The sequence below is a fragment of the Citrus sinensis genome, chromosome 9 (genome assembly GCF_022201045.2).
Source record: "Citrus sinensis cultivar Valencia sweet orange chromosome 9, DVS_A1.0, whole genome shotgun sequence".
Taxonomy (NCBI): Eukaryota; Viridiplantae; Streptophyta; class Magnoliopsida; order Sapindales; family Rutaceae; genus Citrus; species Citrus sinensis.
Genome location: NC_068564.1, coordinates 16,347,433 through 16,365,358, shown reverse-complemented (window position 1 = coordinate 16,365,358; position 17,926 = coordinate 16,347,433). Strand labels below are relative to the sequence as shown.

The 17,926-nt window shown below is 37.5% G+C and overlaps 2 protein-coding genes across 3 annotated transcripts; both read right to left on the bottom strand.

Moving 5' to 3' along the window:
- Nucleotides 1-9,762: 9,762 nt before the first annotated feature.
- On the bottom strand, nucleotides 9,763-11,460 carry LOC127898590 (zinc finger BED domain-containing protein RICESLEEPER 2-like). Its single transcript, XM_052433169.1, has 2 exons — nucleotides 11,322-11,460; nucleotides 9,763-11,120 (listed from the first exon to the last, which is right to left on the bottom strand). Exon 2 carries the CDS (start codon nucleotides 11,089-11,091, stop codon nucleotides 9,856-9,858), a length of 1,236 nt encoding a protein of 411 aa, XP_052289129.1. The 5' UTR covers nucleotides 11,092-11,120; nucleotides 11,322-11,460; the 3' UTR covers nucleotides 9,763-9,855.
- Nucleotides 11,461-12,201: 741 nt separating this feature from the next.
- Nucleotides 12,202-14,919, bottom strand: LOC107178502 (uncharacterized). 2 transcript variants are annotated; one of them, XR_008051900.1, is made up of 2 exons: nucleotides 13,082-13,289; nucleotides 12,202-12,659 (listed from the first exon to the last, which is right to left on the bottom strand). XR_008051900.1 is itself a non-coding variant. In XM_025102550.2 (2 exons), the coding sequence occupies exons 1-2, from the start codon at nucleotides 14,825-14,827 to the stop codon at nucleotides 12,264-12,266; spliced, it is 444 nt and encodes a 147-aa protein (XP_024958318.2). In that variant the 5' UTR covers nucleotides 14,828-14,919; the 3' UTR covers nucleotides 12,207-12,263. The 2 variants fall into 2 exon arrangements, 1 of the variants encoding a protein (XP_024958318.2); XM_025102550.2 differs by lacking the exon at nucleotides 13,082-13,289 and adding an exon at nucleotides 14,780-14,919 and having other exon boundaries at nucleotides 12,207-12,659.
- Between the last annotated feature and the right edge of the window lie 3,007 nt (nucleotides 14,920-17,926).

Below are 17,926 nucleotides of genomic sequence, written 5' to 3'. Positions count from 1 at the left end.
GAGCTCGAGTTTCGGTGGTGATTCTGATGATGGAATGAGTTGCTTCTCTGATGGTGCTAGTTGCTCAACTCTTGACTTCCATTTATTAGTGTCCATAGATGGTGCAGAGTCAAGCAGGGCATTGACCTCATCGACCGATCTGTCAATATCAAAATCCAAACCAAAGTGAGTTAAACATGTTTGTAAAGGATCACTAAGGTTTGAAACAAAAGTATCATTAACTAATGCTTCAATTAAATCCACATCAACAATTCCATCATCTGCACTGTGAGGTTGTTTGGCAATGTTGAAGATGTTCAGCTCCATAGTCATGTTGCCGAAAGACAACTGCATATTTCCAGTCCTGCATTGAATGTGAGCATCCGCAGTTGCCAAGAAAGGTCGGCCTAGGATAATGGGGATGTGCTTCCTTGAATCCTGTATTGGTTGAGTGTCAATTACAATGAAATCAACAGGAAAATAAAACTTGTCTACCTGGATAAGCACGTCCTCCACAATACCACGAGGTATTTTCATGGACCGATCTGCAAGCTGTAACACCACTGGAGTTGGGTGTAATTCTCCCAGTCCAAGTTTCACGAATACAGAGTAAGGCAAAAGATTTACACTAGCTCCTAAATCCAACAAAGCATTCACAATTGTGTGGTTCCCTATACTACATGAGATAGTGGGGGAGCCTGGGTCTTTGCATTTTAAAGGAATTTTATGTTGGAGTATAGAACTAACGTTTTCTGTTAAAAATGCCTTCTTTTGAATATGCATATTTCTCTTTTTAGTACAAAGGTCTTTCAGAAATTTGGCATAAGATGGAACTTGTTTAATAGTATCAAGCAAAGGGATGTTAACACTTACCTGTTTGAAGATTTCAAGAATCTCACCTGTGGATTTTCCCTTCTTGCCTTTAGCTAATCGTTGAGGAAATGGAGCTTTCGGAACATATTCTCGTGGGTTGGTTTCTTCTTTCTCCTCCGGTGATGATTCCTCAACATTCACAAGTACAATTTGATTTTCTTTTGTTACCGGCATCTCCACTTTGTTGTCGACTTCTTTTCCTTTTCGTAAGGTCATTACTGCTTTGACTTCTCCATACTGCTGTGGTGAACTGGTACTTGCTTCATGCACTCCTTTAGGGTTAGGCACTGGTTGACTTGGAAACTTACCTTTCTCAACGGTCATTGCCAAGGTCTGAACTGAAGAAGCAAGTTGTCCCACCATCTTCTCGAGGCTTGAAACTGATTGGGCTTGTGAGTTGAAGCCCGCTCTCAATTCATTTCGTAGTCCATCAATGGTGCGGTTCTGTTGCTCAATCGTAGAGTTAGTAAGATTCTTGAGATTCTGGAAGGAATCCTCCCATGGTCTAGGTTGAGAGTAGTTCTGGTTCTGATTGTATGGTCTAAATGGGGGCTGAAAGGCTTGAGGATTTTGTGGAATCGGTTGCATTAGTGGAGCTGGAGCTGCTGGTCCATTATGTTGGAATCCTTGAGACCATGAAAAATTAGGGTGGTCTCTCCATCCAGGGTTATATGTGTTGGAGTATGGGTTGTAATTTGATGGCTTTCTCATTACACCTATGGCATTGGCTTGATCTGAGTATGAGTCATGGTCATGTGGTTCTGTTGATTTCGCAGTTGATAACGATGCTATTTGTCGAGCAAGACCTTCGACCATCTCCTTGACTTCTTTGATTCCCGAAGTTGATTCGCCAATTTGAACCTCATTCACTCCTTTAATTCTTCTAGTATTCCTGAGTGATCGACTCCGTTGTTGGGAATTATCTGCTTGTCGCTGGAAGAATTCCCAAATTTCTGATGCACTTTTTGACATTAGCTCTCCTCCACTTGTTGCCATTAGCCATTCTTGCACATTTGGTAGTAATCCCTCCAAAAAGTATTGGCATTGGTGCCATTTCTCGTACCCATGATGTGGACACTTCAAGAGTAGCCCATTAAATCGCTCCCATGTCTCGAAAAACTGCTTGTCCTCTCTCTGAGTAAACTCTGAGATTTCCCTGCGAATAGCATTGGTTTTATGCACTGGGAAATATTTATTCAAAAATTTAGTTACCATTTGTTCCCATGATGAAATGCTATTAGCAGGCAACGTATTTAACCATGAACGAGCTCTATCCTTTAAAGAAAATGGGAATAGTCTAAGTTTAACATCATCATCTGAAAAATTCTCATATTTGAATGTTTGACAAATGGCATGAAAATCATTCAAATGATTATATGGATCCTCATTTTCTAGGCCATAAAATGTAGGGAGACAATTTAACACACTAGGTTTTAATTCAAAACTCCTAGCAGCTACATTTGGGTATCTTATGCATGACGTGCTCAAATTAGCTAAGGGACTAAAATAGTCCTTAAATGGCCTCTCCTGTGGTGCTTGTAAATCTATTTTATTTTTAACGTGTTTGTGTGTGCGAAGTGTTTTTTCTAATTCAAGGTCTATGGGTTCAAGATTAGGTAATAATGACCTACGACCATGCATGCAAAATAAATAAAATAAAAATAAAGATGGGAACAAAACAAATAAAAATAAAGAAGAGTGAGAAATTACGATACTAACCTTATTGCGCTATTACAACCTTTCTATAAAAATACACAAAAATAAATACGTGAAAGAAATTAACTAAAAATTAAATTAATTAAAATAAAATAAAATAAAATTACAAAGAAAAATAAATTGAAAATTAAATTACAAAATTTTAAAGAAGAGAAAAAGAAAAAAAAATACTAACCTTTAAATGTAGATTCACTTTTTTTTTCTTTTTTTTTAATAATAAAAAAAATACAAGAAAACAAATAAAAGAAATTATTCACAAAAATTAATTCTATGAATTAAAATTACTTACCTCCCCGGCAATGGCGCCAAAAACTTGTTGTGCAAATTTTAGTGTAGATCAATGGTGACGAGTGTCGATCCCACGAGGAGGTGGATTTTAATTATATGTAGAATTAATTTTGTAAATGGGTGGTTGGAATTGCGGTGGAAGTGATTTAAATTATTCTAAAATTGGAATTGAAATGGCGATAATAAATTCTAAAATTGGACTTGCAATGGCGAGAATAGATTGAAGATAATTCTATTGAAATGACGTACTTGGGTATTCGGATCCGCATCAACATGCATCATGGGCTAAATATTCCTTATTAATGCCAATTAAATCATGAGGGGGGAATCCACACCTCATGAACCACGCTCTAATCAATATGGTGCTAAGGGCTTATCGTGCCAAATAATAATAACCTTGTACTAGAGGGCCGGTGAAACCAAGGTGGTACTAGACAAGATTAGTATTATTTGTCGACGAAAAGTCAAAACATCCACAAAAACTAGAGGAGAAGAGAAAATAAATTTATCAAATTAAGCCCATGAAACATGTTGAGACTTCACCTTCAACCCAAGCTTGAAAGAAAATTAGCCACTCATAATTGAACTAGGGGCAAAATGGGAATTTATTAAAATACGAAGAAAATACAAGATGGAGAGGGAATTACAGAAAACAGAGTCCAGAAATGGATTCCGAGATATCAAATTAGGGGGGAGAGGCCCCCTTTTTATAGATACATGGAGTAAATCATGGCCATCGGATTAAAAACAGTTTGGACGCTCAGGATTGCGCCACGTCATCAGTCAACAGTCCACGGTTTGACCACGCGGATGAACAGTAACACGGTTTGACCCGACTTTGAACAGTAACGCGGTTTGGTTGAAAATAATCCTGTGTGATGTATGCACCGTATGCGAGATTTTTCGTCCACTGATATGATGTGAATAGTGCTATTTTTCCTTTTATGGTCCTCCTAAGGTTTTCGACCGTCCTGAGTTCAAAAGTGATGTCCATTTTGCCATCTAATTTCTCGTTTATTGTGAAATGACTATGATGCCCCTAAAATACATAAAATACTTAATTAAAATAAAACACATGTAATTAAATCACAAGAAGGTTAAATACATAAAAGTAAGGGTTGTTAGTAAGACTTGAAATGTAAAATGACGGTTTTCTCCTTTATAAATATGCATTTTCTAACACTCAACAGCTATCATCTGCAAAAAGATGGTGGGTAATTGACAAGCTGCTGCTGAATTTTAGGCTTTGGATAAGCTTTTGAGATTCTGCCTGTTGCAATAAATTTGAGAAGCCTTCTGCACAGATAATAAAAAGATAAGGGGACAGAGGGCAGCCTTGCCTCAACCCCCTCTGTGAGTGAATCATTCCTTTTGCAGCACCATTAATTAGAATTGAGAAAGATGTTGAGATGCATCTTATTATCAAATCAATCCACTTGGGGGGAACTCCTAATCTTTTCATAACATTCTCTAGGAAACCGCATTCAATCCTATCATAAGTCTTACTAATGTCAAGTTTTAAAGCTACTAGCCCCCTTTTTTTTTTTCCTTATTGAGCTTTATTTTATGCAAACACTCATAGCCAATGACCACATTATCCGTAATGAGTCTCCCAGGGATGAATGCACTTTGTGTTTGAGAGATAATATTATGTAACATGTGTTTAAGCCTATTTGCTATTGTTTTTGTAATGATTCTACAGATTACATTACAAAGGCTAATAGGCCTAAATTTTGTCACCTACCTTGGCTTCTCAACCTTAGGTATCAATGCAATGTATATGTGATTGAGAAGGGCAATATTACCTCATTTGTTAAGGATGTTGAGGCAGGTTGTCAACACTCATTTGCTCACTGATTTTCAGTGTTTTTGAAAAAAAAAACTACTGGAAATCCATCTGGTCTGGGGGCTTTTGTTGGGCACATCTGGGATAGGGCTGTTATTATCTCCTCAGCACTGAAAGGTTTATCCAGCTCTTCATTCATTTCTGTTGTTATTTTCCTTGGTATTGTTTACAACAGCTCTTCCATTTGAGTGAAGAGATTTGCAAAGTAGTTGCAAAACATTCTTTCCACATCTTCTTCTTCTTCTATCCAGTTTTCGTCTTCATCTAAGATTCCCCAGATTTTGTTTTTCTTCTTTCTCGATGATGCTTTTGCATGGAAGAATTTTGTATTTTTGTCTCCTTCACGCAACCAATCGGCTCTAAATCTCTGCTTTTAGTATATTTCTTCCTCTAAAAGGAGGCCATCAATCTTTTTTCCAAACTTTTGACCAGCTCAGCCTCCTCATAATGTTGGCCTCGTTGCTTTACTTCTTTGAGCTCCTATATCAGCTTCTCCACTTTGTGCCTTCTATCTCCCAGCTCCTTTCTGCTCCACATTTGAAGTTGAATCATTGATTCTTTTGTTGTTTTCATGAAGCATTCAGCTGCATTTTCATGACTCCATTCTCCTTGATCCAACCACTTCATCTTCACTATCTCTCTACATTTGTCATATGAGCTCCATAAATCTTCGTAATGCACCCAGGGGAAGTTTCTTTTCTTATATCTTAGGCCTCTTCCTTTTTCCACTACTATCATCATAATAGGGTTGTGATTCGACATCCACGTCTCCAGAGTTACCCCAGCTGTTTCCAAGAACAGATTTCCCTATTCTTTGTTGCACAGAAAGCGATCCAATCTTTCCTCGATCAAACCATGGCCATACCTTTTATTTGACCATGTCACAGGGCGCCCACTATTCCCTAAATCCATTAGGTTGCATTCCTTAACAGCCTCTTTGAAATTGTTCATCAAACTAACATCTCTATCGTTTCCTCCTATCTTCTCACAAGGCTATAAAATTCCATTGAAGTCCCCAAAGCACAACCAAGGTAGAGAAGATAAGTTGGCTAACCTTTTAAGGAGTGTCCATGTAGGTGTGGGCAAATCGGGTTTCGGTTCGGGTTGTTCGGGTTTTGGTTTAGGTTTCAACCCGTTCGGGTTGGAGAATTGAACCCAATCGGGTTGAAAACGCCAACCCGAACCAAACTGAACCGAATTTAATTTAGTTCGGTTCGGTTTTGGTTGACAATTCGGATCGGATTAGGTTGATAATTCAGGTTACAATTTCGGTTCGGATTAATTCGGGTTAGTTCGGGTTAGATTAATTCGGATTAGTTCGGGTTAGAATGGATTGAAACAATTTAATCTAAAAAACAGCAAAAATTAATCAAATCAATCAATTAATTAACAATCTCCAATTTAATTAATAATAACAGCAGCAGCAAACCCGCTCCAATTTAATCAATAACCGTCTCCACTCTCCAATTGTTCAATTATCAATAAACCCACTCCAATTTAACTAATAACAATCTCCATTTGTTCAATTATCAATCAACAACAACAAACCCACTTCAAATAATTGAATAATTGTCAATCAATTAATTAAAAATTTACAATTTAATTAATAGCATCGATCTTGTTGGGTTTAGCTCTTCGTTTTGGAATGAGTTTGGGGTTTCTGTTTATGTTTATGTGAAGATATGGTGAGAATGAAAAAAAGCTTCAGCAAGTTACAGCGTCGCCGTCGGCAAGGCAAGACAAACCTTGATCTCGGAGGTCGGAGCAGCTACAGCGTCGACAGATCGAGACTATGCTGGGCTGAGTGGGATGCGAGGTGAACGCACAGTGCAGTTGCGGGCGAGGCGTGCTGGCTGATGGCGAGTGGGCTGCAGTGAACGGCTGGTGTCTGTTGGAGCTGGACGGGGCTGTTGGCTGCTGCTGTGAGTGCTGTTGTCGTGGGCTGCTGTGAGTGCTGTCGTCGTGGGCTGCTGTGGCTGTTGTCTGTTGGAGCTGAAGTGCTGAACGGGGCTGCTGTTGCTGCTCCTGAAGTGCTGATGTCGTCGGCCACAGTTCTCAGAAAGTGAGAACTGAGAAGAGGGAGCAAGGAGGGGGAGGCCGGGAGGGAGATGAAGTGAGAGATTTTTGTTTAGGGATTTTTAGGGATTTTTTTGTTTAATTAATGTATATATATTTTTAATTTAAAAGTTAAATCTTAAAAAAAAGGCTTCAACCCGAATGGGTTGAAAATTCGGTTCGGGTTCAACCCGAACCAAAATTTAATCCGAACGGGTTGAAGCTTTGAATTCGTTCGGGTTTCACCGGTTAATCCAAACCGAACCGAACGCCCACCCCTATGTCCATGTATAATGCTTTTGACTCATTTCCGGGTGCCCATAGATGCCTGTACATCTCCAGTAACTTCTGTTTTCAGCACAAACAACTGCATTAATTTGATGTCTACTCCAAGACTTTACATCTGCCCTCAAGTCCGAATCCCACATTAGGGCCAATCCCCCTCTCTTTCCAGTTCTATCAACTTGGAAACAATTGACTATGCATTTGAGTCGATGTTAATTTGGTCTCGCAAAGAAAAACGAGCTTAGGCCTATGCATTTGGAGCAGTTTTTGAGCTTCGTGGAACGTCGGGTTGCTCCCCAGACCCCGAACGTTCCAGCTGATGCCATTCATGGCTGTTGGCGGGGCTGGTATCTAGCCTCCACTGTTTGTGCTTCTGGAAATTCCATTATCATCTCCCCTGTTCTATCGGTTTGTTTTTCCCTCCTCTCCATGTCTAGCTTATGTTTTGCTTTCGGTGAAGCAAAAAGCATTATTTCCATAGGGCCATTCATTTTTTTCTCTTTTCGTTTGTGGGCTTTCCAACTTCATTCCCAAAACTTCACTTGCTGGCCTTTTGGCAATATTTGGCCCCTTTTGCAACTCAGCCCCTTTTTCTCCACTCTTGTCGTCTTGTCTAGCTTGCATTTTCCACTTTCTATGTTTGGGATTTGCCATAGGTGCCTTCGGCCCATTTGCCACTCTTTCATTTTTGCCTTCATTTGTGTTTAAGCTTGGACTTTCGGTATCCCGCTCTATTTTCCCGCCACAAATTTCCTTAATTGCCAAATGCAGTTTCTCCTGTAACTTTTTTGGATCCCGCTCTTTTTCTTTCTCCTCTGCATTTGCCGTCTCTAGCTCTGTTCCCCTATTGATGTTGACTTCACTGGCTAACTCCCTTAGCCTCTGACAACTTTCACTTCTTGCCCCCTTTTCATTGCCTACTTTCATTGAAAGCTCCTCTGGAATTAAAATCTTTTGATTTCGGGTTGCTCTAATATCCAAATCCGGTGTTTCATTCCGGGTTGGGGCTTGCACTTCTGTAGCTTTGGACTTGGAGCTGCTAGGTGGACTTTGTGAATTCCTTCTTTGATTTTGTACAGCTGCATTCCTTTTTCCCCTGCCTCTCTGCTGCTTCAGTCTTTTAGCTGTAGTTTGAGCTTTCGTCCACGGACCATATGGCAAGTCTTCCTTATCTTGATTTTTGTACGCTGCACACTCCTTATATTGGTGGCCAATACGGCCACAACAGTAACAGAACTCCGGCAATTTTTCATATTGGACTGTGACTAGGATTTGGCCCTCTTCTTTTCCAATTTCGCCCTGCACATCTTCCTGCATTTTTTCTTGCCCTTCATCTTGTGTGTCTTCTTGTGTCCCACCAATGTCTCTACCATTATTACTTTCATTAATGGCTTGGTTATATCGACTAACACCCTAAGCCGAATTATATGTCCCATCACATCTCCATTGGCATCTGTCTCCACCTCCTCTACTTTCCCTATTGCTCCACCGATTTCCGTTAGTATTTCCTTATCCATGCACATAATGGGCACATTTTGGAGTTGTACCCAAAAGGATGTGTGTGTGAATGACTGCTTTGAAATGTCCCCAATGCCTACTGGCTCTGTAAATACTATATGGGCATTATTGAAATGCCACGGCCCATTTATCAACACTCGTTTTTTATCCACTTCCGCTCCAAATTTGAACATGAATACATTTTCTCCCAGATTTTCAACTTTAACTTCTCTGATATTTTGCCAAGCTTGTTGCAGGGCTATTTTCAGGCCCTCTTTGTTGACATTTCTGCTCGTTAAGACTTTCCCGATCAGGCATCCGGCTGCAATTTTTCCCCTTTATCTTTTAACTTTCCTCTAAGTGAAACTCTGCCCTCTCCCTCTCCTGATAATGTAATGGCTTTGCATCTTCGAATCAGCTCATCCGTGTCCATGCTGCAAACGATGAGGCTAGCTTCAAATAAAAACTGGACTTACAAAACCAACCAACTCTCTGACTTGGAAACTATGATTGAAGAGAAACAATAGAATGATTTTTAAAGAGAAAAAGAACAAAGAAAGCTATTAAGAAAAGAAACCGTTTAGGAAAGGTATCTTTAACCCAACTGGTGGGTAGGAATAAAGAATCATGAAGATTCTAGATAGAACTTCCATTCTAAGTTTTAAGAGAAAACTAGAGAAGGAAGATTTCATTCTTTTCTGTTAAGAAAGAATTCGATAGACAAATCATGTTCAATTAGTGTAGAGAGTTTCAGTCATGCTGGCCCATAGTTATTGTGTTACTGTTAATTTAGATAAGCTTTATTTGTGAGTTAAAAACAGTTATCTATTTGTGGATATATATTGCGATAAATGTATTAGAAGAAAGATAAGAATTTTCTAAGTTGTGGAGTATTGATTTGGAGAATGATTCTCTCGAAACAATTCTTTTCCTTTTAAATTTTCTTTTATCTATTAAATATTAGAACATACATAACACAAGTTCTTGGGGAATTGGTACGAAAGCTTGATAAAAAGAAGACGGTGATCTCCAAATGGTTTTCAAGATAAAAGAATGTCAACCCTTCGGCTTGATCCTAGGAATTGCGTTACTTGGAATTTTTTTTTTTTAAGTACCATTCACTCCATCTCACCACCCAACTAAACTTAGTGGTGCCGTTGAATATGATAAACCAAGAGGGAAAAAAAAATAATTTTTCTAATTTTTAATAAAAATCCATTGAAGTTTATTTCGCACAAACGTCCACAACATAGTAGTTAAATTTATTGGAGAATTATAAAAGGAAAACCAACTTCCAGTCACATATATACTCGAAACTAGTATTCCGAACTTTCCAGCCAGCTTTTTGTGCAAATCACAGCCCGTTTGACATCAACATCGAGACCGGAACAATAATGGATATTTTCGATATCAGCGCCCTCTTTAAACGCAGCAGCAGAGATGGGTATTGCTAAGAAATCACGAGCCATTATTGCGAGTGTTGGAAATATTGGACTGTTTAAGCGCCACCAAGCTAGAACGTCGAACTCTTCAACCGGAGGGATTTTAGGCACTTTCAGATAGAGCACAAGTTCAGAATTTTGTAGTGATGATGACGTGCACGGCCTCCCCATTTCATCTAACATTTTGCAGTTGTCATGTGCATATTTGTTGTATGCATGAGTGAGGACATCGACAATTTCCTTCATACGTACATCAGCCATCGTGCCATAAATTTCTGTATACCAGCGGTCTACAATGTCCAGCTTGTATCTCGGATCAAGAACTATGGCAGCTGCTAAATACAACTTATAGTTGAGCCAGTACTTACTAAAAAATCTCTCTTTTACACCGGTTGCTATTTCACGAACAAAGTATTCGTCAGCTCTTTCCCACAGAAGGAACTTCAGATACAGTTCACAAACCTTTGGGAAGAACACATTTGCAGTGGTATATTTGGTGTCCGACAAACGCTGAGCAGCACCATTCAATATTTTCAGATACTCATATACAGCCGTTGCCTTATCCCATTCCTCTTTTGCTAAATTTATCAATTTGAATTCATAATCCATGACCTCAAGCTCCCAAAACGCTTCTTTATACCCCACCGCAGTCTCCAACTCGTTTAAGCCATGCAACCATTCCGGAAGAGGTCGAGAGATCACTTTCTTTCCCATGGACTCGGCCCTCTCTATTGCCATTTGAAACTTATGTTTGTTTGCTGGCTTCCTGATATAATCAAAAGCCTTCCTTATCTTATCAGCTTCCCGGTTCGACCTATTCCAACAGTAAGATTCAAGAAAATCTGCTAAACAAAGAGAAGACAATAGAGGGCTAACAAAAGGGACTAAACCTTGTTCCGTCATCCAGCTGCTGACCTTTTCGTTAACTTTCTCACTATCAAGATTTACAACTACAGAGCGTATTTTTTTCTTGACGTTCCAATCTGAAAGCACATCTGTAAAAGTTGTGCAGAAGTAGTCATACATTCCATGAAAAGAGTCATACGTTCCATGAAAACTTATAAACTTTTGCTTCAGCTCCCAGTTATCATCAATGAAGTGGAGTGCCATCAATGAGCACCCATCCTCGAACCTGATTGCTAAATTGAAACGACATGAGAGTTTAGTCAAATATTTACGGAGTTTTTCCTTCTCTTCCGCGTAAACAAGGAGTATGTCGGATTTTATTAAGTTTAGATTTGAAAACCCGTACTTGATAATCGATCTTATGACACCCAACTGATTCAGTTCTTGATTAATCACAAATTTTCCTTTGAGGACAGCGGGGTTTGTCGAATTACCATTTTCATTATAATGATCAGCCAGTTTGCCTCCATTTTCTTCATTGTTTTTGCTGCTTCGACATCTTTTGGCATGATTGTTGAGGTGTGTGGTTCCCTTCTTACTTGAACCGTCAAATTTCTTCTTACAATGCTTGCATTTAGCTAGGGATGGCAAAAATCCCCACGGAGACGGGTACCCTCGGGGATTTTCCCCATTCGGGGAGGGTATGACGATAATTTCATACCCAATTTCTTATTCGGGGAGGGGACGGAGAAATTTTTTTACCCAATTTCTTATTCGGGGAGGGAACGGGGATGAGGTGGAATCCCCATCCCCTACCCATTTCCCCATTTTAATTTTTAATTTTATTTTAATTTTTTAAAATTACTAGTAAATAAATAATAAAATTTAAATTATAAAATTATAAATATTGGTAAAAATAAAAAATATCAAAATATTTATATTATTAAACTTTTAGGTCTAATTAACTAATTAAAGTTCTAAATTTTTATTTAGGACATTAAAAAGACCGAGTAGATTCTATTAGCCAAACATTTTTTTATAATTTTAATATTCTTTAAATATTTTAAACTTAAATCTATTTTTTTATTTATTTTTAGATGTTATAATTGCCCACAGCGAATCACAATTTTAATATCTAATCTAATCTAATCTAATATTTACTTTTGATTTGCTCCGATTTAACTATTGTATTGTAAAGGGAATAGTCCACATTTATAAAGTACCCACGCCACCATTGAAAAAGTTAATTTTGAATCTAAATTCGATTTTATTTGTAACAATTTTGTATTAAACTATTAATTTGTTCATGATAGTTTGTAAAAGAAGTTTGTATTCCTTGTATGTTGCGTTACTTACTAATTTAATGTATGTGACTTTTGTAATAGATATTAATGTAACATATATTTCAAACTTTACTTTTATTTGAATTTTTTATTTTAATATATGATTAACTCAAAATTGAAAAAAAATGTATTAGTTATTTGGGGATCGGGGACCCTCGGGGATCCCCTGTTATTATTCGGGGAGGGGATGGGGATTCTCTCAAGTAATTCTGACGGGGACGGAGAGGGGACGGGGACATACGCAAAATATCGGGGATGGGTACGGGGAGATCGGTCCCCTCCCCTCCCCTCCCCATTGCAATCCCTGCATTTAGCCCAAACTTTCCCATTTTTTCCTTGGAACTTTGTGAACTCGTCCCAGACTTTTGATGTCAACTTTCTTCGTTTAGTACGCGATGAATTCTCCACAGTTTGGTTTAAAATCTCGTTGTCATGATTTTGAGAAGGTTCAAGACAAGCATTTGGTTCTCTAGTCTGAGCCATTTCACCCTATCAACACATAAAAGAGCGATGATCATCAGCAATAAAAGCAAGTCTCTTGATTATCAATGTCTACAAGATGTTTGATATAATTTCTAAGTGAGCATCAAGAAGTGTTGGATGATGTAAGTGCCAAAAACTATAGCCATCAATACAAGTCAGAAGCATCACTTGTTTGAAAAACGGATATGACTTGTATTGATTCGGACTAATGAAGGTTTTAAGAACCTTTAGACGAAATAGTCCTTTTTTTTATGATCATATAAGTTTCCATTAAGCAAATAAGCAGAGAAAGAAATTAACGAAATGAAAATCCGTTAAAGAGTGATGATCATCAAGTAAGTAATAAAAGCAAGTCTGGATTATTAATGTCTACAAGATATGTGATTGAATTTTTAAGTGAGCTTTTGCCAGAAAATAGAGCCACTTACACCACACCATGCGTCTATTAAAAAATCATTAATTCAGATAAGGGGGGTGTATTGTATATTGATCTCGGACTAAAGAACAGTATAACAGGTTCACATTGATTCTAGATAATGAATCAATATCAATGTGAACTATATTCAGTCCCAGATTTAAGATCAATATCCACAGACGATGCGTGTGACCTGAACACTTGGATAATTGGCAGCATGTGATTACGAATGAAATCATGTGCAAATAATTCAGATGCGCACAAAAATGGTTATCAAACCCAACGATGTAAGTTAAACACTGAAAACGAAAGGTGGGGATTCAGATATGATTGCAAGGATGGCAATGGTACCCGTAACCCCGCCCAAACCCGCCCACCAAAATCTGCCCGCTGCGGGTAATTTTGCGGGTTGTGGGCATGTTTGATATTAGAAATTGAAACATGCATTACGTTGTGAGTGGGTTTGGTATTAGCTAAATATCAGATGAATACCCGCATGAATATCCGCCAAACCCGCAACTTTTTTTACCAAATATTTTTAATGAAATTTTAATTAAAAAATAATTAAATCTTAAAATATATAATTTAAATAAATGTAAAGTGTTAAACATGTCATGTGTGGTGTATGCAAGTTGTAACTCATAACCTAACCTAAAGGAAACCCAAACTATTTCATTTTCACTTGTGAGCAGCAACCGTAAAATTTAGTCTTCTAAACTATTTTCCTTTTACCCGTGAGCAGCAGCCACACACCCATTTCATTTCACCTGTGAGTCGCAGCCGCACACCTATGAATTTTACATGGCATTTGTGTTTTTTTTATTTATGAATTTATATATTTCATACTTAAATTCGAGAATTTGTGTTGAATTGATGTTGAAATTTTATTTTTCTGTTTACATTGATTATATTTAGAATTGAGTATGTTATGTGGAATTTTAGGTTATTAATATAAATTTACATATTTAACATTTGTTATTTTTAATGTGAGAATCCTCAAAAAAATCTTATGGGTACCATTACGGGATTGATAATTATCAAAACTCGTAGCAGGTGATTTTCTTAAAAAATTAAAACCTACAACGGGTGCAGGTGAGGATTTGGTAATTTAAATTTTGTGCGGGTGCAGGTTTAGTAATAGCATACCCGCTGCGAGCAGTGCCCATTACTATCCTTGGATATGAGATAAAATTTCTCACGAAACTTATGTCTCATCTTCTATAAATAAGAGGCAAAAGATTGAGAAACGATTTTTGGCCAATTTTTAGAGCAAACTCAAAAAACTATGGATCTAAACAATTCGCAGTTTCAAAACACTAACTTGAGTGTCAGATTAGTGTATTTTGCATGCACTCATTCGAGTTCAATCCACAAAAGTCCACGAGAATTACAAGATATATATAAAATCTTCGAAGGAATTAGATATAATTCTCTATCACTCATTATTGAACTGTACTAAGTCGGATCGAAAACCTTCAATCACCAAAAAGTGTGGAACGAAGTAGACTTCCTCTTTTTTTTTTAATATAAATAACATAAGTTTCCATTTAGAAAACAAGCAGAGAAAGAAATTAACAAAATGAATATACTATTTAGGAAAAAATATTAATGAAGTTAATACTGGTTTGAAAACTATTTATTTTGTTAAATATCATTAAAAGACTACAGAAGAATTCGTTAAGAGAAAAACAAAAATACAAACTAAATATACCTGTGTTAGATGGGAAAGTGCATGGGCTTCCAGCTCCAGCCAAGACATATCCAAGGGCACAGTCGATGTTTAAAAGCTGATTTTAGCCAACAAAAATTTTATATCTATATGTACAAATAATAAAATCTTCAAACTGAAAACTTGTAAAATCTATAAAGAAATCTAACCATTAAGATAATAAAAATTAAAAATTATATGGTTTAATAGTTTTTTTCAAACTGAAAACTTGTAAAATCTATAAAGAAATCTAACCATTAAGATAATAAAAATTAAAAATTATATGGTTTAATAGTTTTTTTCAAACTTTAATATAATTTAAGATTCAAATCAGTATGCTATATATATGTATGTATGTATGTATGTGTGGGTGTGTATGTATGTATGTATGTATGTATGTATCTGTGTGTGTAAGTGGAAAGCTAAACTAAGCGTTAGCTTTTTAACACTAACAAATACCTGGCTGAAGATCATCGATTTGACATGGATCCTACTCCAATTTCTTGAATGTTCGTGTTGGCATCTAAGCTTTTGAACTTTCTTTCTTAACAACAAGGGGAACGCTTAGGCACTCCGAATATAGATCAAAGAAAGTCAACAGATCTTTCATATCCGATTAGGCTCCGCAAGCGTGTATACATACAGCCTGCATTCCTTTTGTCGCATTTTAATTCAAAGTTTCCAACCATCCGAAATCCGACTTTACAATTATTATTCAAATTTCAAGCTGTAATTTAAAATTTCCTTCCCGAGTGGACTGGTTCACACATTGACTTTTGACGATTATTTGCGAGATCTTGCAAAGTAGTTGGACCCTATATGGGTATATATATTAGGAGCTGGCTTAAGTTACGGATTCTGTAACTTACAGATCCAGCTTTAGCCAACTCCCATACACACCCATTTGCTGGCTTTTCTCTCCCCTCAAGACATGTGTGCTCCTCTCATTGGGTGTGTATGTTACAGATTCTGTAGCACAGCAACCTCCATATTAAGGTCTATTCCTAATTGTAATTGGGTTAGCTGGGAGTAAACATATATTGTCGTGATCTCAAAGCCAATACGTTAAATTTTATCACATATTTGTGTAATGATAAGTTCTTATTGCGGTTGGATAACTATTATAGTAGTAATTTAGTAAACACATGTTGTTTTGTAATTTGAAAATTAACAAGTTGGTTTTATATCATACCTTTATTATTTTTGTCAAAATTATTATTTTAAAATTATATTTATCAAACACTATAGAGGCTTTGTAAAATATTAATGTTGGATAACTGCTACAGTACAAAATTTTTTGGTAAATACTAGTGGTTGTCGTTTTAAAACTAAGTTGATTTAATAGAGTTGGACTATTGGCAGCCCCTCATTAATCTTATAGAACACCTATTATATTACAATTATATTTAAGGAAACATATATATAGAATTAACCTCATTTATATGTTCTTTCTCTCTTCAATTTTATTTTGCTTGCACAATATAATTTTTTTATTATCATTAAAATAATCCGAATTTAAGAAGTAATCCTCGAAGTAAAAATAATATTCTTGTAATATACATAGCAACAAAATTAGGATACAAATATACAACATAGTGGGAAATAAATTAAATTAAATTTTATCTTGTTACAAATAATTTTTTGAGGATTCTCAAACTAATTGTTGCACCCAAAGTTTATAGGCACGATAAAATTGTATCATACCCATAAAATATTCATTATTTTCTAAGGTTTTTATTACTTTCTCTTTTAGACATTTTTCTTTGGAAATTAAATAATAAAGAAAGTTTGAAGAGAGGAATATAATTATTTAGACTAAAAGAGTGAGAAAGTTATTAGAAATTGCAAGTTTTATACATGAAAAGAGTGTTTGTTTGGGGATAAATAAAGTATTGAAAATGAAGCGCCACGTGTCGATGCAAAGGTTATGTAATTATTAGTTATCCTTCGGGGTACCCAACCTACCCCATAAAATTCGGTACCTGGGATACTCGAGATACCAGACCTACACTATAAACTCGGTACTCGAGATACCCGACCTACATTATAAACTCAGTACTCGAGATACCCAACTTACACTATAAACTCGATACCTGAGGTAACCGACCTATACTATAAACTCAGTGCTCAAGATACTTGGCCTAAACTATAAACTCGGTACCCGAGGTACCCGACCTACACCATTAGTTCGGCACCCGGGGTACCTGACCTACCCCACAAAACTCGGTACCTGGGGTACACCGAGCAAGGACAAAAAGGTGAGGAAAAATGTTCGTAAAATGTCAAGAGATAGATGGGCTACAAATCTCAAAAAGATCGGCTGAACACGTGTCAAAAAGTAAGGAATCTGTGAGGAAATCTCGTGCTACAAAAGAGGAGACAGCCGCCTGTCATGCCAATGAATCTGCCAAAAGTGTGATATTGTGACAGTTGGGACCACCAGCTTTTCCTGCTACGCCTACAAAATTACAACGGAATTGCAGAGGTACGCGGGACCACTCCACTACGCCCAGCACGTGAATACGCCACAAACTTGCTCTCCACGCATATTTTTGAAACGCCTAAGCCGCCATACGCATGAAAATAAGAATATTCCTGACATGACAGCAGGGAACGCCACTAAAATAGCACCAGGTGGCACGGCGATCGGGGTACACCATATAAATACTCATGTTTGATTTTTATCAAGTAGGTGAACACACTCACCAGAAAAACTAGGGTTTCTTCAACCTCAGAACCTCCATTACCGAGAGCTTGCAAGCTCTCTAACCTGAGATAACTCAACTCTGACTTGAGCGTCGGAGTGTGGTCGCCGGCCACCCCCGGCTCCACCTCTGACCTCTTTTTTGGTTGTTTCGCAGGTTTAAGGCGAGTTTCACCAGCCCTCCGCACCTGAAGTCAGATCCCCTCCATAACCACCGTCAGTTCAATCCTCCTTCACTCCACAAAAAGCCTAAACAGCCCGTACGTGCCGAATAAGCGAGGTACCCCGCTCCCCGAAAAAATATAAATTTATTGTTCTTGGGTTGGTTTTGTGGTTTTTTATTCATTGACCCAAAATCAGCCACAAACAATTGGCGCCGTCTGTGGGGAGCGCGCAAAAAGCCTCCTCACGGTGCTAAGCTTGTCGGTACGTGCGGTTGCACAACC